Source organism: Perognathus longimembris, chromosome 12 (assembly GCF_023159225.1).
Source record: "Perognathus longimembris pacificus isolate PPM17 chromosome 12, ASM2315922v1, whole genome shotgun sequence".
In the NCBI taxonomy this organism is placed as follows: Eukaryota; Metazoa; Chordata; class Mammalia; order Rodentia; family Heteromyidae; genus Perognathus; species Perognathus longimembris.
The window spans coordinates 5,993,423-6,015,139 of NC_063172.1; the positions used below are offsets into that span (position 1 = coordinate 5,993,423).

The following is a 21,717-nucleotide window of genomic DNA, read 5'->3' on the forward strand; positions in this document are numbered from 1 at the left end:
TGGAACCAGTCTCTGAGCACAGGATGACACACAGAGGCTCTGGGGGCCGGGTGGGGGGGGAGTGGGGTGAGCCCGCCCCAAGCGGAGGCCTGCGGCCTGGACAGCAGACCCGATCCAACCTGACCCGCAGCTGGCCTTCCGGCTGGACAGCAGACCCAACCGGACCCGCAGCTGGCCTTCCGGGTGGACAGCAGACCCAACCGGACCTACAGCTGGCCTTCCGGCTGGACAGCAGACCCGACCCGACCCGCAGCTGGCCTTCCGGCTGGACAGCAGACCCAACCGGACCTGCAGCTGGCCTTCCGGCTGGACAGCAGACCCGACCCGACCCGCAGCTGGCCTTCCGGCTGGACAGCAGACCCGACCCGACCCGCAGCTGGCCTTCCGGGTGGACAGCAGACCTGACCCGACCCGCAGCTGGCCTTCCCGGGCCTGAGTGTGCAACTTGCACGCAGGAGTACTGTTGTCTCACCTTCAGTTTACTCACTGTGTCTGACAGAAATTTAGAAAGATGATCTTTTCTGTGGTTTTCTTTTACTTTTTTCTTTGATTTTTTTTTTTTTACCTCTGGTTTTGTATTCTCCCTAATTAAAACCTCCAGGAACATGTACGAAATTTAATCAGTTCAATAACTAGTGACACTTCAGGGTTCGGCCAGGTTTTTAATTTGTTCTTCACTGGGAAATTCACCGGGGAGGTCGTACCGGTGACTTAGCTTCTGATGTGAAAAAAACCCTCAGAATCTGGCTCCCGAGTGTTGTAGAACAAAGGGGGTTTTAGAGAAGTAACCGACGCTCTTATTTTTTTTTTCTAAGTTATTTATGGATTTCCAAGTGAAAGCATGAAAGAATGATTTAGCTATTTATCCTCTCCGCAGAGGGAGTGGTGTTAGTCACTTTATTTCTTTCTTATATTTCAAGTATCAAACAGGGCCAGACGCTAGCGTGTGGCTCACGCCTGCAATCCTAGCAGTTCAGGAGGCTGAGATCCGAGGATGGTAGTTCAAAGCCAGCCCAGGCAGAAAAGTTTCCATGAAACTCTTATCTCCAGTTAACCACTCGGAAACCAGAAGTGGTGCTGCGGCTCAAGTGGTAGAGTACTAGCCTAGAGCACAAAGAGGCTCAAGGACAGTGCCCAGGCCCTGAGTTCAAGCCCTGACACTGACAAAAAAAAAAAAATCAAACAGGTATGAGAGTCTGCAAAGACATATTGAATAAGTAAGAAAACTATGAGGTTGTAAAATCTCTGCTAACTATCATATACCCAGTTGCTATTGTGTTGCAGTACTAAGATAAGCTTGGCTACAGAGTGTTGGAGACCCAGCGTCTGTCTCATCTTTGAGCCATTTGGGTAGAAGGGGGGAATGTGGCGTCTCTCTGAGTAGTCTATGCCTCTTACCTGTCTCCACAGGTGGTTTGAAATGTCCTGTTTGCAGCTTTGTATATGGCACCAAGTGGGAGTTCAACCGGCACTTGAAGAACAAACATGGCTTGAAGGTGGTGGAAATTGATGGAGACTCCAAGTGGGAGGTAACGCTAGAGTTTGATATTGATTGACATTCCTACATACACACGTAAACCCAGGGAGCGCAAGTACTGAGCCTGACAGCAAACGGGTGTAGTGCTGGATTTGTGGTTGGGAAGAAACGTAATGCAACCTTTTCAAGAGATGCAGGGAATTTAGACCCCTCTCAGAGTGTTTGCATTGACCCCATTGACAGTGTTTCTTCTCCTAGTCACTAATCCACCTTCAGGTGTTGCATTTGACAAAGGATCGGAAGGCAAGGGCTTCCTTGCTATCCTCACTGAGAACTGGTAAGTCCCCATTTCCCGATTCCAGACGTGCTCCTTGTACTGAAGGCTGCACTTCCTTTTCCTGGGACAGAAAGAGGTTGCCTGGCAGAGCCCTCCCTGGTGGCGTCTGTAGTATAGCTGATCGTTGACAGTTCTACACTGTCATGGCTTTGGTATGGTGCTGTAGTTACGCGTAACCTAAGTGCAAGAAGACCTTCAGCACGTCACTGTTTTCGGTTACGCTGTCATTGGTGGAGGCTGTACTGTGAGGCTGAGTCTACTGTTAGTACTATGTGACTATGACTGGACTCATAAAACACGCTTCATTCCGCGAGATCCCATAAAACGTTGTGGGGAAAATCTCAGTCACCTTGTAGGAATCAAGGGATTCACCTCTATCTCTAGAGCACCAGTAATAAAGGCCAAGGACCAAGCACTCATCCACCTTCACAATGACCCAGTGTCAGCGCAACCACACATCCGATGATATCCTGTAGGATATCACAGTTGTGTAACCCTCTCGTGATGTCATAGATCTGGTAACCGTCCGCCGTCAGTGCTGACACTGCAGAAAAGAAGCAAGCACACGGGCGTCTCCTGAAGAAAGCACACAGGACAGCCCAGGAGGCATTCTTGCCATAAAGGAACTCAAACCTAACCATGCATTTCGATTCACCTCTAACTTCCAGTTTATTGGAAACACCGGGATCGGGGCAGCATATCGCTGTGTTCCACAGCGTCTGATCTCAGAACTCGGATGGTTGGGAGCTCTGACAGGCAAGATGCCTGCTCTCCTCAAGTAATAAACTGCAGGGGGCGGGGAGCCAGAGGTGGAGGAAGATTGGATGCATTTTCAAAGTCTTATGAGACATATCAATCATTTCTAATGCGTGAACCTCATTTACATTTGATTTGATCAAACTGTTTAGAAAAATGAGCTCATTGGGGAAATTTGGGCATGCCTAGATATTTGGTGATGTTGTGGACTTATTAAGTTCTTGAGTGTGACAGTGGTATTGGAGTTATGTCTTGAAAGGGTTTGGCATTGTCTGGTGGTACTGGCGTCTTGAATTTGGGTCCACACGCTTACCAGGCAGGCGCTCTTACTGCTGACCCAGGCCTTCAGCCCTGATTATTTTGGAGATAAGAGTCTTGCTTCTTGCACCTAGGCACAGTATGCCTAGGTGAGGCTTGCTGTTTAGTTGCATAACCGGTGCATGCCAGCATTCCATTGAGAAAGAAGCCTCATGAACGTTCCTGTTCGGGCTGGCATTAACCGTCCTTCCAATCTCAGCTTCCCAAGAAGCTAGGAAGCTAGGATTACAGGGGTGAGCCACTGGCACCCAGCGTGTTTTCAGCTTTTGAGATAGATTCTGAAATAGTCACCGAGGAAGTATTTGCTTCGAGGGTAGAGAGTGAGAAGCGTGGGACCCAGGGCTCCAGTCAAATAATGACTGGCTGTGAGTTGGTCGTTGTTCAGCCGGGAGATGGATGCCTGGGAGTTGACTGTCCTCATCTCCCTGCTTTTGTGCATGTTGACATGCCAGGACTGGGCCGCACTCGTAATGCAGTTACCCATCCTCCTCGGTCCTGTTCATTCCATGGCTGCTCCTTGGCCTCTGTTAAATGCATGGCCTGAGGCTCCAGCCTAAGGGGAGATTAAAGTGATCAATCTCTGGGTTTGAACAACCTGTTCCACTCACTACTGCAAGAATGTGGAGCACGGAGCCTTCACCAAAGCTGATTTTAAAACGTCTTAGTGCTCAGAAACGCCCCGTTTCTCCCTGGGAGGTACATTTATTGCAATGACTGGTTGCTCGGGAATGTTAGCAAAGAAGATGTTCTAAAGCCTTGCTTTGCATTTGTTTGTTTGGCCTTAATCCACGATTCCGGCTTTTCTAGGTAGCAGTCTAAAGACGCTAATATTTTGTCTTTTCATCTGTAGCCAGCCACAGAGACTGGTGAGGAGCTGTCCACCCAGTATCTGCACATCGCAGAGGCGGAAGAAGATGTCCAGGGGACGCAGGCCGCAGTCGCTGCGCTGCAGGATCTGAGATTCACCTCGGAGAACGGTGAGGCATGACCGGCTTTCTCCAGCACCGACCTCCGTCCCAGCCGGGGTGGGGGTGGGGGGGGGAGCGGGGGGAGCAGATCTCACCGCTCTTACTTTGCAAGCGCGGAGGAGGCTTTCTATTATGAATGGTGGGCAGAGATGGGGGAGCCGTTCCTGGAGCCCCCAGCTCTTGGCTCCTCAGGGGGGAATTGTCTTATTCCATGCTTCATGGCTGTCCTGGGCCTCATCCCAGGGGCCGGGGGGACCGGGCGGCGGCGGGGGGGGGGGGGTGGGTAGCCAGGACTGGCACGCCAGCGGGTTACCTTGCAGACCGCCGGTGAGCCCAAGGCTTTCAATCCATATCCATATGCCTGGGGTTGTCAACCTGTCACCCCCAATTCCTGCTCTTTCCCAAAGGTCCACTCGGGACCGAAGGTCAGTGTTGATTTTATCTTTGGCAGCGATGGGGATCAAGCCCAGGGCCTCACCCGCCCCGGCAAGCGCTGTGCCCGCGAGCGGCGTCCTCACATTTATGTCAATGTTAAACGCAAAACCCCCAAGCCGCTTTTGTGCGGAATATCTACACAGGTCTAATGTGTATAGCGCTGCCCTGTATTTGGGCCTGGAGATGAAGCAAGCACAATGAAAAAGAAAGCATTTAAGTGAAGTCAGTAGAAGTAAGAACGAGGAGAAAGCTCTTCGAGCAGTCCTTAGGCCCCGCAGCCCCAGGCTGTGAGAAGCTGCACTGGAACTCCTGTGAGTCAGCTTAGGAGAGCCGTTGGTGGGAGGGAACAGGGGGGGGGGGAGACGGCCCCCCCCCCCCCCCCCCCCGCCACCACTCCTGCAGACGGAAGAACCAGAGCCGGGGCTGCTCGAGGCCATTCTCCGCTGAGTTGGCCCCTCTCAATGTGGTTTCCTTCCTTGCTGTTTAGTGATGTCACAGGGCCCTCAGAATGCAGCCTTTGTGTCTCTCTATGTATGGTGTGTCTCTCTCAAACACATGTGCATGTGTGTGTGTCTGTGTGGGGGTGTGCACATACACCCCCCCCCACAGAGGTGCTGAAGGCCCTCCAGTGTCTTTCCTGAACTCTTGGAAGAACAATTTCCAGACTTGGCAGCTGTGTAAGTTAGGCCTGTCTGTCGTAGCCTGGCTGCCCGCACGGCCCTGCCGGTGGCTGCCCCTCATTTGTGCCGCCCCTGCCGGGGTCCGCGGCGCTCACCGCGTGCTCCACGGCTGCCCGGCGTGTGGGCGGGGCACTTCCCCTTCAGCGCATTCCTTCTGGAAGCTCATTCCGGTCTTCAGTACTTAGACTGTACAGCATCCGGTGAGGGTCCACCCGCCTCCTTCCTGCCCGTCCTGCCTGGGGCCGGCTGGAGCTACTCCAGTTCCCCAGCAGTGGGTCCCAAGAGCCCGTGAATGCGTGGGGAAGCCATGTGAGTCTTTGCCTGTTCTCCCAGCAGGAACCACAGTTCCTGGCAGATTATAGGGCTGGATAGATGGGTGGGGGGGTGGGGGTAGCGGTACACGGATGAGGGATTGACACCCAGCCTCGGTGAGTTTTCAGGTACATGTTTCCATCTTTGGACGTTCAGTATGGTTGGCTGGAAGGCACATCTGCATTGTCTCCTCCGAGGGCGTGGGTGGGGGACTCTGGGTGGTGACTGTTTTGTCTGTCTGTCTGTCTATCTATCACCTATCTATCTCTGTCTATCTTATGTCATCACCTCAGTCATACGCTGTGTCCTACCTCCTTCACGGGACACGTCTAGCTCCTCTTCTTTTCTCTGATCGCTTGCTGAGTCACATGGCAACATGGCCTTGAAAAGCTGCCCGTAAGGATGCAAACCCTGGCAAAGCCGTTTTGCTGTTGTGAAGCATGTAAATAAAGCAGCTGGCTGTTTTTCTCTTGGTGCGTTGATCAGGATGAGGATATGATCAGGATTACAGAGAGGCTCCCAGAAGGTGAGAGCAGACGGGTATGCTTTGTTGTTTCCCTGAGTCCTGGCAAAAGCCTGGGCTTGAGCTGGAAACCCCACAGGCAGGATAGGTGGGGTATCCGTGGATGGTTTGCCGCTCATCTGGGGGCCTGACCACCTTCCAGGCGCTCGAGAGGAAGCGTCAGCAGGTGCCTAGGAGGGACACGGTGAGGGGCAGGCCTGTGCCCCCAGGGTGAGCTTCAGAACTTGAACTGCTAGGCCTTTGCCTTGATTTAGTGCTGTAAATTGGACCGGTGGCCTGAAGCAAGTCTCTTTGCTTTTTCTGTGATCCAGTGACCAATGGGCAAGATGGGGATCCTATCACTATGCCATCTTCTCACTGGGCCGGGGGATTTCGAGACCTTCTTGTAGAAAACGCTTGGTTATCTATGAAGTACCGTGCAGCTCATTTCTCGTGACACGGTGCAGGAATACTGAGAGTCCGCGCCTCGGGAAGAGGCCTCGCCCCGGGATAGGGCGCTGGCTCGGCAGTGGGCGCCCTTCAGCCCAGTGGCCCTCACGGTCTCCGTGTGCTTCCTCCTAAGGTGACCGGCTTGACCCCACGGCGGTGAACATCCTGCAGCAGATCATCGGGCTGGGTGGGGAGACCCACGATGCCACGGCCGTGGCCTCTGTGGTTGCCATGGCTCCCGGGACCGTGACTGTGGTGAAACAGGTAAGAACCCCGCCCTCGGAGACACCCATCTCCCTGAGGGCCTCCCTGCTGCGGTTCCAGGGCTCTCACTTGCACGGAGTCAGACTTGGAAAGGAATTGGTGGCGTCGTTGTGACCGTGTGCGGGACTTTGTTTGCGGAGAGACGTCGTCCATCTCGAGAGTTCCCCAGAGACGCCTCACTCACTTCCTTCCGGAGGATTCGCGAGTGAGAATGAGCATGGTGTGCACGCCTGTGGGCACGTTTGACAATCGGAGCGTCCCGCGCTTCATCTTCCGGCTCCTGCCTCCTTATCTCACGAAAGAGTTAGGCTGGCTTAGACGGGCACTTTAAGGATAGAGGACACAAGCACAACACCCACCAAAACCAGGGAAATGTACCGTTTGGAATCCAAACGTGCGGAGAACGTTGACATGTAGGCGATCGCGTTTTATGTGGCTTATCTGTTCTTTTCTGGAGTCGCTCGCTGGGTGTTCATTGGGTGGCGGCGGCTGGGGTTCCCCGGGGATCCGTTGTCTGCCGTGGAATGGTTGCTCTCAGGTGGGGACAGTCAGGATGACACCGAGGGTGTCGGGGAGGGGCGGGTGGGGGGGGGGGCGCGGGAGGGCTTGTGGCCTACGGGTGTGGGTTGGGGCTGTGATCTAATGCTTTGTTGGAGCACAATCTATCTGAAATGGAGGAGAGACCTAGAAGGGATGCACAGTTAAAAATCATACAAATTCGACTGTACAGTTTGGATGCTATATTTTGTGAGTGAAATAAAGAAATGTGAACCAGGCAGTACTTAAGAAAAGCATAAGCTTTTCCTGGCACTAGAATGAAGGTATTTCCTGACATGCCCGCCGTGTACTGACTCCTAGGGGTCGCTTCCTGGCCACCTGGCTCCGGTGAGTCAGGAGCGGATGTCCCGCCGGTCTCTCTACCCGTCCCTCACGTGTGCGCAGGGGCACCGCACACAGCAAGAAAGCCAGGCCAAGGGTTTCTTGCAAGGAAATTATAGAGCATCTGGATGAACTTCAGATTTCCAGATTCACAGAGAAGACTTGCCATGCGTGGAGGAATGTTCTGATTACACGTCTTCAGACACGCCTTCTGTCTTTAGTGTGGTTTCTCTCTAGGAGGTGTGGACAGAAGTCAGACGGCAGGCGGGGGGGGGGTGGCTCAGTCTGCAGTTACCTGCTGCTCTGTACCGCTTGAGGACACACTTGTTTATTACATCCAGGCTTCTTGGCTCTGCGAGGTGTTGGCTAGGCTGTGGTCTTGACCGTACGCTCTGAACCTCTCCTGGGACGTTTCCCGTGTGCCCTGCGGTGTAGAGCCTTGAGCCAGACCTGGCTCCCCGGGAAGGGTTCGTTCGGGCAGCGTCGGGAGGACTTCGGAGGTGTCATACGTGCAGATGCTTGCGCGAGGGCGGAAGGTGCCGCCGGCTGTGATGCGTGGCTTCTTTCTAGTAAAGGGACAGATCTGCTGCTACTCCGGGATGTGATTTATTGCGCATCACAGGCGATGCAGTGATATCTGAGGTTCTGGCATGTTAAGATACAGCTTAGATATGCTTCCAGGCATTGGACTGACAGCTCAACAAAGGGAGAGGCTAATAAGCATCCTGGGGGGGGGGGGGAAACAATTTAAATAAGCTTCCCAGAGGAGGGAACAGTGTAGCCTCTGAGGGGATCTCCTCATGGCAAACACGGGGTTGCACATGGTGCTGCTGGCCACGGTAGTGAGGAATTGCATCTGGAAAGGTCTCCCAGGAAGGCGCATGTGCTTGTCAGCGTCCTATCTGCCTGGCCGGCACCTATAGCGCTCGCAGCGCCTGGCTGGGGGTACGAACGAGGTGGAGAGGAGATCGGAGGGCTGGGCGGATGGGCAGGGGGGCATTCAGTGTCCACACCTGTAGCAAAGAGACGGGAGCCTTTCCACCTCCGCCAGGTAGAGGAATGCCCTGACTCAGTTGCCCCATCATTTATGTTGAACATGGCTGTTTGTGTTGGGTATGTTTGTTTAATTGTCTTTGCTCCACTTAAACTCTGGTGTAGGAAGTTCTGTGTGCTAGTGTGCGTGCTAAGTACTGGCGTGCAAGTCCCGGCGGCCTGCGGGAAAGCAGCAGTGCTCTCTCCATTGTGCAAGGTGCACGCCGGCTCGGTGTTAGCGACTTCCGCTGCTTGCTCAAAACAGAGACATCAGAGTGGCTTCCCGGTAAATAATTCTGACTTAGACCCGACAACTCTGTGGGTTTCGCGTTTTGATTCCCTGGTTACATCCAGAAAAAGCGCGAGGAAATCTCATCAAAAGACACCCGGTGGAATGCCGCAGAACCAGCGTTTAAAATGACAGTGTATACTGTATTTTGACATGTTTTAGATGAGTCTCACAGAGGGCCAAAATGTATTCTAGATGTACATAAGTTATTTTTTTTTTTTGTTATTCCATTTTGTGCCAGTACTGAGTCCTGAACCCAGGGGCTTGCCGTCTAAGCTGATTTGGTATTTTTACTCCAAGAGGCCACCGCTCCGCCACTTGAGCCATGCCTCCATTTCTGGGTTCAGAGGAGGGTGGGGCGCGTCAGGCGAAGGGGGCAGGTAGGGGCATATCAGAAGAGAGCAAGTGTAGGAGCTGATAGTCCTGTCTTTACCTGGAGCAGAGATAGCCCTGTCCAGGACATGCCTCCCCCATTATCTCAGGGATCTCCCCAGTGGGTCCTCCTTTCCGAGGGGTGCACCATTTCCCAGTAGAACCACCCTGCTGACCGCAGTGCCTAAACTAGAGCAGAGGTCAGCCTTTTAATTCTATACGGATCTTCAGCTGACGGGATGAGGCCGGCTCATGCGAGAGAAGGCAGTGTTTTAAGTTAGTCTTCCAATTGAAACGTCAATTCTCATCCAGGAATACCCGGGTGGCCACATATAGAATAACTTGAGACAGAATCTGGGTGCCCCCGGCCCAGTCATGTGAATGAATCGTCAAACGCACGGAGCGTACTTCAGAGTGGGAGCGTCTTGCTGTCAGTGCACAGTTAGCGCTCACTCCGGGGCCCAAGTTCCCCGGTGCCCTGGCTGATGTGTGGATTTGGGGGCCACCCTATAGCTTCGGGAGCACACGTGCCGGTAGAGTCGTATTTTTGTCAGAGTTGGTATTTTGATTCAAGCTTCAGGAGTCAACAGTGGAGGAAGTGCCGGGCATCACAGAGGCCTTGAAGGTCTCTGCTTGCCGCCCATCTAGACTAGCCATTGGCCAGAGCCGCAGCCTCCAGCCTGCTCCCTGGACGGTGCCTGCAGAGGGGCTGATCCGGCCTCCCCTGAGACTTAGGGCTGGATACTGGCAGATGACTCTGGAAGGGGATTTTTGGGAGGCTTCAACATGTATTTTCATTTTCCATTTTTTTTTTAAAGAACAACCGGGACGTTCTAATTGATTGTAACTGTATTTGAAGAGGCCTAGCGGAAGAACCCTTTGAAAGACCCTGAATGGGAGAGATGGCGTCACCGTGGGGGTGATCCACGTGAGACCTTGTCCTCTACTCTGCCCGCAGAAGGCCTGAGAGGCGCCTGGCCCCTCTCCTGCCTCTCTAAGCCCAGGCAGCGGGTGAGTTCACGGAGTTCTTAGGGTACACTGTAAGCAGTCTCCCTGGCTTCAAGAGCATCGAGACGAAGAGGCGGCATTGGGGAGATGGTCTCCAGGTCAGAGCCTCCTTTGCTGTCCGTGTTTCACGTTGCCTGGTGTTTATCCTAAGAACAGCTACAGCCTCGTCGTCTTGCACCAAGGAGAAGCCTGAGAGACTTCACTGTCTCATTTACCCAGCTTTCCCGTTTACAGTTTCCTCTACTGTGGTTCATCTGAGGAAATCTTCCCTTGGAGTGGGGTGGGGGGAGAAGATAGACAAATAGATAGATAGATGATTCAAAAATTGTTCATATGAATACCGTTTCTGTCTACTACAATCACTTTGTTATTCTCCCTGTGTCGTGAGACCTCACACTCTTTCCTTCCACGCTTACTGACTGACTCATTAGAGTAGCAAGGGAATCCGATCTGTGTGTGTTTGTGTATGTGTGCATGTGTGTGTGTGAGAGAGAGAGTGTGTGTGTGTGTATTGGATCCCATCTATCCTGGTAGGCGTTCAGACCCATTGTGTGCCTCAGACACCGGAAGTGATGCTTGCTAGGCCTTGTGTAACTGAATGCTACACACTCAGGCGTGCCACCAGGGGACCTATCAGATACCCTCAACCTAAGTTTACTATTCTTACCGTTTACCCAATTCCTTGATCTTTGTAAAGTACCCAAGTCTCACTGGTGACTGCGTTCTCCTCTCGTCCTAGCCCTTACTGTGGCAGTTAACCTCTGTGTGTGTGTGTGTGTGTGTGTGTGCGTGCGCGTGCGTGTGCATGCACGCCTGCGTGTGCACACACGCTCCAGCACTGCGGCTAGAACTCAGGGCCTGCCTCAGGGCTTGGCTCTTTTCCTAAAGGCTGGCACTCTACCACTTGAGCCATACCTTTACTTCCAGATATTTGCTGGTTTGGGGTTTGGAGATAATAGCCTGATAGACTTTTCTGTCCCAACTGACTTTGAACTACAGTCCTCCGGATTTCAGCCTCCGTGGGGGTTACAGGCGTGAGCCCCTAATGCCTGGCGGATGAACACTTTCTACCTGCACATTTTGGTTAGTGGATGAGCTTTATTTGACTTTTTCCTTAAGAACTGTATGATATAATTTACTTCACGTTGGAGCTCTGCCAACTTTAATTACACCACACACCTAATTACTCACGCAAGGAGTGTCTGACATTTTTTTTTTAATTGTAAAGATGATATACAGAGGGTTTACAGTTACATAGGTCAGGTAATGAGTACATTTCTTTTTGAACAATGTCACCTCTTCCCTCCCTTTCTCCCAGTTTGTCCTTCCTGCCCTCCCATGCCCACAAGTTGTCTAGTTCATTTTTAACATAGTGTCTGGTGAGTATCACTGCTGAATTACTTTTGCCTTTGTCCTTCCATTTCTCTCTACCTTGCCCCAAACGGCTAAACTTACATATAAGACAAAAAGTACAGAAATCAAAAACAGTGACAAGGGTGGGGGGGAACCCCACAAAAAGTAAAATTAAAGCCCTCATTTCCATTTCTTGGGGTTCATTTTGATAATGCCATTTTTTTATGATCATGTGCACGTAGCTGTTGAGCTTTTATGATCCTCTCTAAGAAATACCCTCCTTTGGTCTCACTATGTGAATATGTAGAGTCCTGTTTAATCTATCATCCCTAGTATATTTTTTTTTTCTTTTACCATCCATTGTGTTTACTTGTGGATTTAGAGGCACATTCTAATTACTAGAAATGAGGGAAACCATGCAAGCTATGTTTCTTTAGCTCTGGCTCACTTCACTTAATATAATTTTTTCTCCCCGAGTCTTTCCATTTCCTTACAAATGGGGCAGTTCTAGCAGCATTTCCTCCCTCGCGTTCTGCGCGTTCGGCCTGGACACGCAGAGACAGAAGGTGCACGCAGGCATTCGGCAGCGGCTTCTCTTCCCTTGTCACCTCATGCTACCTCGTAGCTTTGTAGCCTTCTTTTTTTTTCTGCCTCGGCCATTTGAATCATCCTTTTTCTTCTTCTTAAGTAAAACTTCTTTCGGAGATGTCTGCTTCTGGTGTGATTTCTGATGGCTGATGTTCCAAATTGCTTCCTCTTTCAAAGCTCTTTCATTACTTGCGGAGTCTTCTTATGCCTTGGCAGTCCCTGAAAATTTCACTTCTTTGTGAAATCTTAAAAGTAAAAAATAAGTCCCATGATGTCTCTGTGACCGTATGAGGGATGGCTTGAGAAACAATAGAGAAGAAAGGCTTTTCTCTAGTCCATCGTGGTCCTTGCTCCCCCGGAACCCATTCTTAGCCAGCGGGAGGATGGAGCCCCGTTGCAGTTTGCTCCTCTCTTTCCTCTCCTAAGCCCCCACTTTTCTGTGGACCCTTGCCCCGTGTTAGCACTGGGGCAGTGGCCTCCTTCCTGGCCCCAGAGTGGTCCCCCAACTAGACCTCTCCCCTTCCCACCCCCTCCTCCCCCCTCCCTCGGCCATCTTCCATGGCACTCACTCGCCAGCAGTCCCTCCGTCTCCATGGCCGCCGCCCTCATCTCGGCCTCCCTTCTCACTCTGTGCTCCCCAGGCCGGCAGCAGCGGGGCTGTCAGGGAGCTAGCTAGCCGTGCGGAGTCCCCGGCCCTGCCTCAGGCCTCCCGAGCCGGCCCGCGCACCTCCCCTTCCCGCACCCTGGTGCTTCGGGTCTACACCAGAGCCTGAGACGTGCTGCCCTGACCCTGGCTTATCGTGTCTGCTCCCCTCTGCTGCTGTCTGACCTGCTGCTCTGACACCCAGCTTCCCCAGAGAGCCCAAAGGGGCTCTAACAAGGCCATCCTATCCCCACCGGTCCTCACCTCGGAGGCCCTGCGGCGACCGGGGAGGGGTCAGTAAGCTCGGACAAGAGCCGGGCCATGCCATCCTCGTCCCCTCCCTCCCTCCCTCGCTCCCTCCCTCCCTCCCTCCCTCTGTGTGCTGAGCCCGTGCTCACTTGGGCCTGTGCGCTGGCTGCAGCCTTGGTCAAACGCGGACTGCTGCTCTTGCTTGGCTGGCCTCTTGTCCGTAGCAAGCCTGGTTTCGACCTTTGGGGACCGTGGGAATCCAGTTCTCTCAGACCCGGGGACTGCGATGAGCCCAGGGGGTCCTGGAGTCAGGAACTTAGCGAGGGAGGCCTCGCCGAATCCCAGATCCCCTGAAGCAGAGATGGGCTCCCGCCCAGGGGCTGGTGTCAGCAGTTAGAAACGAGAGGAGGGCTGGGCGCGGTGAAACCACTGTCTTTGTGTTCCTTTATCAGGCAACAGTAAGTGGAAGATGGCTTGTCACCAAACAGTCCAGTGAGAAACGAAACTCTCATTGCGTTTCCGAAATACCCGGCAGGGCAAAAAGTCTGTGGGCCTTGTGGGGCTTCCTGGTTCACGGGGAGCAGGGCGCAGGCCTGGGGATCCCTCCACGCTCTCCTTCCCCTGCCGCCGCCGCGGACAGCCAGAGAGCAGGGGAGAGCTGGGCCTCCCGACTAGGAAATGCCTCCTGGCGTCTCCTTACAAGGAGGCCTCCCCCGCGCATGCCGGGGGGAAGTTTCTGGTGACCCCATTTCCACACGGAAGCGGGGTCTGGAGGAAGGCGCCCCGCCTGGGTGGGAGCGTTTGCTATCGAGGTGTGGTTCCCCCCCCCCCCCCCCCGCACAGATGGAGGTCTAAGCCGGAGGCCGCGGCTCTGCCCCCACTCAGGGTCGGGAGAGTCGGGAGGCTGGACGCGTCCGCATTGCGGTTCCCGGGGACCTGGGGTGGTTTCCCATGTGCCTTTTCTCCTCTTCACATTGAGGCTCCATGGGAGTGAGTGGAGATCCTAGGATCTCCAGCACTTGGCGCTGGGCCTACAACACGTTGGAGGCTTTTTCCGAGTTCGGAACCATCACCGGGAGAGCACGTCCTCGGGGGCCGGGCTGAGGGGCGAGGGGCCTTCAGCGTGACCTGCGCTGCCAAGGGCCTTGAGCCCCATGCCCAGGGCCGTCTCCCAGGAGGCCCACTCCTGGATGTCACCCAGGGCAGGACAGGGCCGGTGGTGTGCCAAGTGGCCAGAAGGAAACGGCCCTGCCTCTGTTTGAACCCCGAGTCTATCACCTAATAGTGTGTGACCTTGGCACAAAGCATATAACCTTGAAAGAAGCATTTGTACTTGAACAGTTTCCTTCCTTGGTATAATGTAAAAAGGATAGACTCTCCCCCCCATGAGGCTGTTGTATGGATTGTGCAAATGAAGCAGTTGGGCCCGGTGTGGTACATGCTGAGCCGTCAATAAAAATCTTAGCTTTTGTCATTCCAGACGAGGGGAAGAGGGCTGGGAATGTGACCTAGTGGCAAGAGTGCTCGCCTCGTATACATGAAGCCCTGGGTTCGATTCCCCAGCACCACATATATAGAAAATGGCCAGAAGTGGCGCTGTGGCTCAAGTTGGCAGAGTGCTAGCCTTGAGCAAAAAGAAGCCAGGGACGGTGCTCAGGCCCTGAGTTCAAGCCCCAGGACTGGCAAAGAAAAAAAAAAAAAAAAGAAGAAGGGAAGGTCCAGCCTGTGGGCTGTGTAAGACCCATGGAATCTGCTGTGCATGACAAGATGGCCACGTGTCCTTGTATGCTTCCAGTCAGCTGCTTGTACTGTTTTTGTGTGTACCAGTACTGGGGTTTGAACTTGGCCCAAGACTAGTGCTATACCACTTGAGCCAGAGCTCCACTTTTGGCAGTTAATTAGACATGAGAGTCTTAAGACCTTTCTTGCCTTCAAGTAGTCTCTCAGTCCTCAGATCTCAGCCTCCTGAGTAGCTAAGATTACAGATGTGAACCCCTGGTGCCCAACAGACTACCCGTATTGATAATGTTGTAGGGCACAGTGAATGATGTTATAAAACTTAATTGTCAGGCTGGGAATGTGTCCTAGTGGTAGAATGCTCGCCTCACATACGTGAAGCCCTGGGTTCGATTCCCCAGTACCACATATATAGAAAATGGCCAGAAGTGGCGCTGTGGCTCAAGTGGCAGAGTGCTAGCCTTGAGCAAAAAGAAGCCAGGGACAGTGCTCAGGCCCTGAGTCCAAGGCCCAGGACTGGCAAAGAAGAAACCAGAAACCTTAATTGTCCCTAAGCAGGAAGACACCCCCCCCCCCCCCACTGTAACGCAACATGGCTCCTTCGCCCTGGCTGCGGGTACAGAGTTCAGCCATGGCTGCTCCTTCTTCCTCGGTGTCTTCTGTCCAGCGAGCAGCCAGCAGCCAGCGCCAGAGGCTGCTGGTTAATGAGACTCCACCTCTTTCTTAGAAGGGCTTGTAGAGTTGTCCGAATGGGTACACACTCAGTGACATTATGCACGTGCCTGATTACATTACATACATTCACGCGTCCGTGGCTCGAAATAACCCGACCCCTGCCAACCTCCAGCTGCTGTTGGACTCGAGCATGGTGGTGGTCTGGGAAGTGCAGCCTCGGCATGGTGACTGGGCCTCGAGCCCGGGGGACCCGCGGGCTCGCGCACACGCTTCCCGCCGCGCGGACGCGCTCGGCGCGGTCAGCAGTCCACCGCCGGGAGCAAGCTCGGCGGACCCAGCCATTCCCGCCTCCCGGCCCTCCGCTCGGTGAGAGGCGAACGTCCGTCCCTCGCAAGCCGTCCGGGGGAGGAGCGTGTGTCCTAAGAGTGCGGGAAGACTTCAAGGCTCTGTGTTCTCGGACGTGAGTTGGCGTGTCCACGGCGGAGGCCTTCCCCCCCCCCCCGCATCCCCCCCCCCCCCCCCGTTTCTGGGCCCAGCGGAGGGAGGAGCCCGTCCCATCCTGGGCTGCAGCCCCCAGTGCTTCCCACTCCGTGGCGTTAGCAACATGCTAGAGAGTTCCAAAGACACGGTCTGATACATAGGAGCCTGGTTCAACTTCATTAGAAATGGATTGGCACGATGAGGGACGCCTGACGCGGAACCACCTCGTGGCGTGGCCATCCCCGCGGCAGGGATGCCGCCGGGGTTTCTGCTCCCTGACGAGCACGGGGGGACCCCGGTCCCCTCGGGAGCCTCCACACGGGGTCCCGAGGCGAAGGTGCCGTCGGCCCGTGGGAAGGCGCTGCGGCCGTGAGCGGCGTCTCGGTGCGGCTGCCCGGATGGCGGTCGTACGTAGGCCAGGGATTGGATATAAAATCCAAGTTGAGCCGACGCACGCTCCATCTGGTTCCTCGACGTGTGAGGCCAGCGGCGGGATTTCGCCTCTCTTCGTTCTTCCTTCACGGGCCCCGCGCTAAGTTCACATAGCGAGCCGGGTCCGTCCCAAGCTCCCCACCAGCACAGAACTCAGAACTTGCCTGTGCACCCGACGGCGCCGAGAGCCAGGCCGGGGGCCCCGTGGCGCGGGCGGGCGCGCGCGGCCTCCCGGCTCCGGTGAGCTGTTTGCGCGGTGTTTTGAGAGCTTTAGGGGAAAGGTGCCATGCGAGTGAGTGTTGTTGATCGTATTCCGCCGGCGGTTTTAAGGAAGCATTCTCCTTTCAGTCCCCGATGGGAGGGAACACGGTTGCCCCCTTTCCCGTCTCCGCCTCCACGGGATTCAGCGGGGCGACAGGGTTTGTGTGCAGTGTTCTCCCCTTAATTAGTCTTTGTCGTATCTCGGTGTCCTTGGCTGTGTCTCGGGGCCGCGCTGACTTCGGGGGGGGGGGGGGGCTCGTCAGCACGATCGCGCCGCAGGAGGACGAGAGGCGAGGCGCTTCCCCGAGGGAGAGGTGGCCCCGCAGGCTTGTCCGCACGCGGGGGACAGCCCTGCGCAGGGGTGCCGTGGGAGGAGGGCCATCGGGCAGACGTGCAAGCACGTTCCTGAGGTATGGGCACTTGGACAGAGGAGCCCCTCAGCACCCCGCTCCCCCCCACCCCCCGCCGGGTGGGGGGGGTGCGTCCCTCGTCTGTGGACCCGTGCTGAACTGTGGGCGCGACCTGGGAATCGTGTCCAGGGGAGGCGCAGAGGCCTGGGGGAGGGGAGGCACCGGCGTGCTGGTCTTTGCACCGGAGGAGAGCGTGGGCTCCCGGGGGGGGGGGGGGATGGGGGGGCGGGGGCGGGGCACCCCGGCCCGCGGGAAGCGTTGGCTCAGTGTCTGCATGCAGCGGCCCTCGTTGCCGTTCCCACACGCCGGCTGCGCGGCTCCTCGCCGAGAGGACCCAGAGCCGTGGCTTCAGCGCTGTCACCTGCGGTCCGCTCTCTGTGTTTAACAATGCACGTGTCCCCTCTGGGCAGGGCTCCCCCGGGCAGGCCTCTGCCCCGTGGCAGTGTCAGGTGGCTGGGTTGAGGGCTGGCTGGAGTACAGACCACACATCAGGACGTCCGGACTCTGTGTCCCGCACTGTGCCTCTCCTGTAAGATGGGGCCCTTGGGGGGACTCACGACTCACGCCCAGGCTGCCCCTGTCTCCAGAGCCCCAACTCGGGACGGGCAGCCCCCCGCCCTGGCTTGTGCGGCTGTTGTACATGGTGCCCCGTCCTCTGTCCCCGACTCGGTCCCGGGGCCGGGACCTCGGCACTGGCTTTGCTCCCGAGGCTTTGCTAGTTCAGCCGGGGATCACAGAGCCCATTGCGGGCACCCACGTAGCTTGACAAGGACCCATCTTCCTGAGCAAAGGGTTGTCTGGAACGTTCTTGAATGTTGGGAGGGAGGCAGATGAACTCGTTAGGAGTACATTTTACATGGCGAGTGGAGCGGGAGCTGAGGGAGGAGGCGGAGATGGCAGCAGGCAGGTGTGGAGCCGGACAGTGGCGTCCTGCGGCCCGCCCGCCTCCCGCAGGCCTCCGTCAGGCCGGGGCGGGATCGGGCGCGGGGGCTGCCGGGTTTCCAGAGGCTAGCCCAGATTCCAGAAGAACCCTCGAGACGGGCAGGAGTGCAGGACGCAGGCCCAGGACTAGTGAGCGGTTTGCGCCGTTCCGTGGGCTAAGGTTTCCGATTAAGCTATCTGTGCAGCTAATAGACGTGTTCTGTAGAGAATGAAACATCCGTCTCGGGGGTAATGAATGCCGCCGAGGAAGCTGCGTTATTTCTGCTGCGGAGAACAATTCTAAGCCGGTGCTAATAGATTAAGCTACTAGTGATCGTTTTGAACAAAGAGAATGATTAGAGCAGCCCCTGGCTGCCGGGCTCGCGAGAGAACAATAGCACGGCCTGTCCGTGTGTGACCCGTCAGAACCTCAGCTGCCGTCGGTCCCGTGCCCCCGGGGAGGATGACCCCTGGGCTCGCGGTCATCCGGAGCGAGCCATGCCAGCTGCCAGACCCCCAGGACTTCAGTCTCCTCATTTGTAAAGAGGGAACCGGAGCAGGCTCTCCGTGGACTGGGAGGGCTCGAGTGTGTGGGCTTCCCTGGGGCTGGGGAGGAAGCGCGGGGCTTGCAGAAGTGTCCTGACAATGGCATGGTCACGTGACAGTTGGCACGAGGAAGGGCGTGCTCTGTGGGCAGATGCGTGACCGCCCATCAGTCCCCCACGCTTACACCAGGCGAGCCTGCGGTCAGCGCCGTGTACCCGGCTCCTGCGCGTCCGAAGCAGGCCCAGGCAAGATCCCGGACTTCCGGATCGGTGTCAGGCGTGCTAGGAAGGCTCGGGGAAAACCAGAGAGCCGCGGCACACTGTGGGTTCCACCCGGGCTCACCGAGAAGTGCTCGCAGGAGACGTGCCCCCCTCTCCCTCGTGGTTTCTGGTGACTCGAGCCCAACGAGGGTTTAAACTTCATTGTACTCTGACAATTAGCAGCAGATAAATAAATTCAAGGGTCATTTGGTGGTCAAGTCCTGGAGCTCCAGATCGAAGAAACAAACGAAAAGAAAATGGAGACAGGGCTGTGTTTAAATGGCTTCCGCCTTGTCTCGTTCTCCACATCTGCGGGCAGCGGCCGTGCCTTGGTCACCGCTGGACCTCCCAGTCCTCCTGGCACTGGGCCTGAGAGCTGACTGTGTGCCCAGTGTTCTGCACGCGACTAGGACCACAGCGTCTTCACCTAAGAGGCCTGGCCAGGGCTTTAGGGTGTCTGCCTATCCGTCCCTGGGCAGCACAGCGTTAGACTTCTTAATAAACAAGGTGGGTGTCGCTGACTGCTAGTGGCTTGTCTGTCACTCTAGCTACTCAAAAGATCTGAGGGGTCTGAGAGGACTAGGGGTATGGCTCAAGGGGTAAAGCACTCCCTCAGCAAAAGAGAGGCTCTGAGTTCAGACTCCGGTACCACCAAAAATAAAAAGAGGAGCTCTTAAGGCAGCGGAAAGTTTCTGTCAGCCCCCGTTGCGGGGCTTCAACATCCATGACAGTTACTATGTTCAGATCATGGCTCCGTGTCCCAAAGTGTGTTTCGGGCTGGCGTGCCATCTGATCTCATCTCGTTTCTCATCCTGTGTTCGTTACGTGGCATCACGCTTTCCTGGAGTGGAGTTGGGGGTGGGGTGGGGTGGGCTCGTTTGCATTCGGGATGTTCTGAGGACTTTGGCTCTCCATCTGTGCCGACTTCACTGTCAGTTAAAAGGAAAGAGCCTGCTGTCAGGAGCTCTCTTTCAAAGAGAAAAAGGTCAGCATTTACCTCTAAAGCCCTGGTTCATGCCACATTTTCCTAGTTAGACAGGGTTGGGAGGAGCAGTAAAAGCAGTGGGGAGATCTGGACGCCAGTGGCGCATGATAATAATCCCAGCCACTCAAGAGACTGCAGAAATAACAGGCTCTCGCTGTGCGCCCGGCATTGACCTTAGCTCTGGGGAAACGGCTGTCCCCAGGCAGACGCGGCCCCTGCCCGCGTGGAGCTTCGAATCTAGGTAGCTGGGAGAGCAGCAGAACGAGACGCATGGACAATGCCCCGGGACGTTCTAGCGAAACGGGTTTGCCAAAGTCAGGCTGAATGAATGAGAGTGAGCGGATGAAGCACCAGGCCAGAGCCTCGTAGGAAGGCTCTCCTTTCGTCTCCGGGGTGCTTTTCTGAAGAAAGCGTTTGAGCAAATCGAGGATTGTAGGGAGGGGTTGCGCCCCGGCCTCGTGGTGAGCTGGGAAGCGGGGGCCTGACGTTCCCACGGGCACTGCCCCCTTCACGCCGCCCCCTAAAGGAGGAGGTAGGTCTGAGGACTCTTCCCCCGGCCAGTCATTCCCAGGCCCGTACCTTCCTCCTGAGCCTGTTTGCTAACTTTCACTCGTGGGGGTGTGGGGGGGTGAGTACCAGACTTACACTGAGGACCTCACGTTCTCACTTGGCTTTTGGACTCAAAGCAGTCACTCTGCCCCTCGAGCCATGCCTCTTATCCAACATTTTGCTGGTTATTTGGAGAGAGGAGTCGGAGGGGTTGTCTGCCCAGGCTGGCTTCAAACCACGATCCTCAGAGACCCAGGGGGCCTAGGAGCCCTCTTCCTGGGCCTGAACGCGCAGAGTGACCCCAGGCTGCCCTCCGACCCCGGGAGGCAGCCAGGCGCCCGGATTCTGGATTTGAACCCGGACTCGCCCTTCGTCACCGTGGAGGGGGTGACACGGACGTGAGAGCGAGCACAGCAGGGTCGGCGTGGATCGGCCCCGCGCGCTCCCCTCCCCCCACCCCACCCCCGCGGTCTCGCGCGGGGCGTTGACGAGCCCCTGACCCTCCTCCTCTCCCCCTCTCAGGTCACGGACGAGGAGCCCAGCGCCAACCACACGGTGATGATCCAGGAGACGCTGCAGCAGGCCGCGGTGGAGCTGGCGGAGCAGCACCACCTGGTGGTGTCCTCGGACGACGTGGAGGGCATCGAGACGGTCACCGTGTACACGCAGGGCGGGGAGGCCTCGGAGTTCATCGTCTACGTGCAGGAGGCCGTGCAGCCGGCCCAGGAGCAGGTGGAGGAGCAGCCGGCCCAGGAGCCCTAGGGCAGCTGGCCCCGCGTGCCTGCCCGGTGGCCCTGGCGAGACTCCCCGTCGTCCACCCCCAGCCCCCCCACCTCCTTGGGGTGGTCCGGGCAATCGTATCACCAGCAATACACGGCCCCAAACCCCAACACAGACACAGCCTCCTTCCCAGCGTCCTCAGCTTCTAGAACGACCTCTGCCGCTCCTCTCCTGCCCCTGTGGCCTCAAGATCCAAAGTCTCCCGCCCCCTTCCCCCCGCCCCGCCAATCAGCATCTTTCCCAGCCAGGGAAACCCGCCGAGGTGCCCCTCCTCGGCCCCGTGAAAGGGAGACAGCCATCACAGCAAGTGACCTTACGGCTTCTGGGCGGGATGGTCCTGGGGCGCTCCAGAGTCCCCGCTCTCGGTGTGTGCGGGGGCCAAGGGATGCCCGCCCCTCCCCCCCTCCATCCCGGGGTCTCGGCCCACCACGTCGGAATCCTCTTGCTTTTAAAGGAAATTGCACTATTGCGCTCCGCCCCCTGTTCCGAGGCGGTGAGGGGGTGGAATAAAAGCGTTGCCCGCCTTCTCTGTCCTCCGTACGGCTGCCGTTGCCTCCTCAGAAGCTGCCGGGCGCCTGCGAAGCGCTCCCCGGGGTCGGGCCCCACGCCGGGCTCCTGCGCCAGGCGCCTTGTCCTCCTGGCTTTGGCCTGCAATGCCCCTCCGCCCACCGAGGGCTAGGCAGGCGCCGGCAGTAATGCGTGACGTGGAGTGTTAGTATAGAGAGGTCAAGCCACCAGCTCCAGGTCGCACAGGAAGTGGCGGAACTGG

At 56.2% G+C, this 21,717-nt stretch overlaps 1 protein-coding gene across 1 annotated transcript in view; it reads left to right on the top strand.

Moving 5' to 3' along the window:
• Nucleotides 1–20,961, top strand: part of Zfat (zinc finger and AT-hook domain containing) — a 134,853-nt gene extending 113,892 nt beyond the window's left edge. The window contains exons 13-16 of the mRNA XM_048358468.1: nt 1,411–1,529; nt 3,739–3,865; nt 6,369–6,499; nt 20,691–20,961. Coding sequence (XP_048214425.1) covers nt 1,411–1,529; nt 3,739–3,865; nt 6,369–6,499; nt 20,691–20,930 — 617 coding nt within the window. The 3' untranslated portion in view covers nt 20,931–20,961. The remainder of the gene's footprint in view (nt 1–1,410; nt 1,530–3,738; nt 3,866–6,368; nt 6,500–20,690) is intronic.
• The last annotated feature ends 756 nt before the right edge of the window (nt 20,962–21,717 follow it).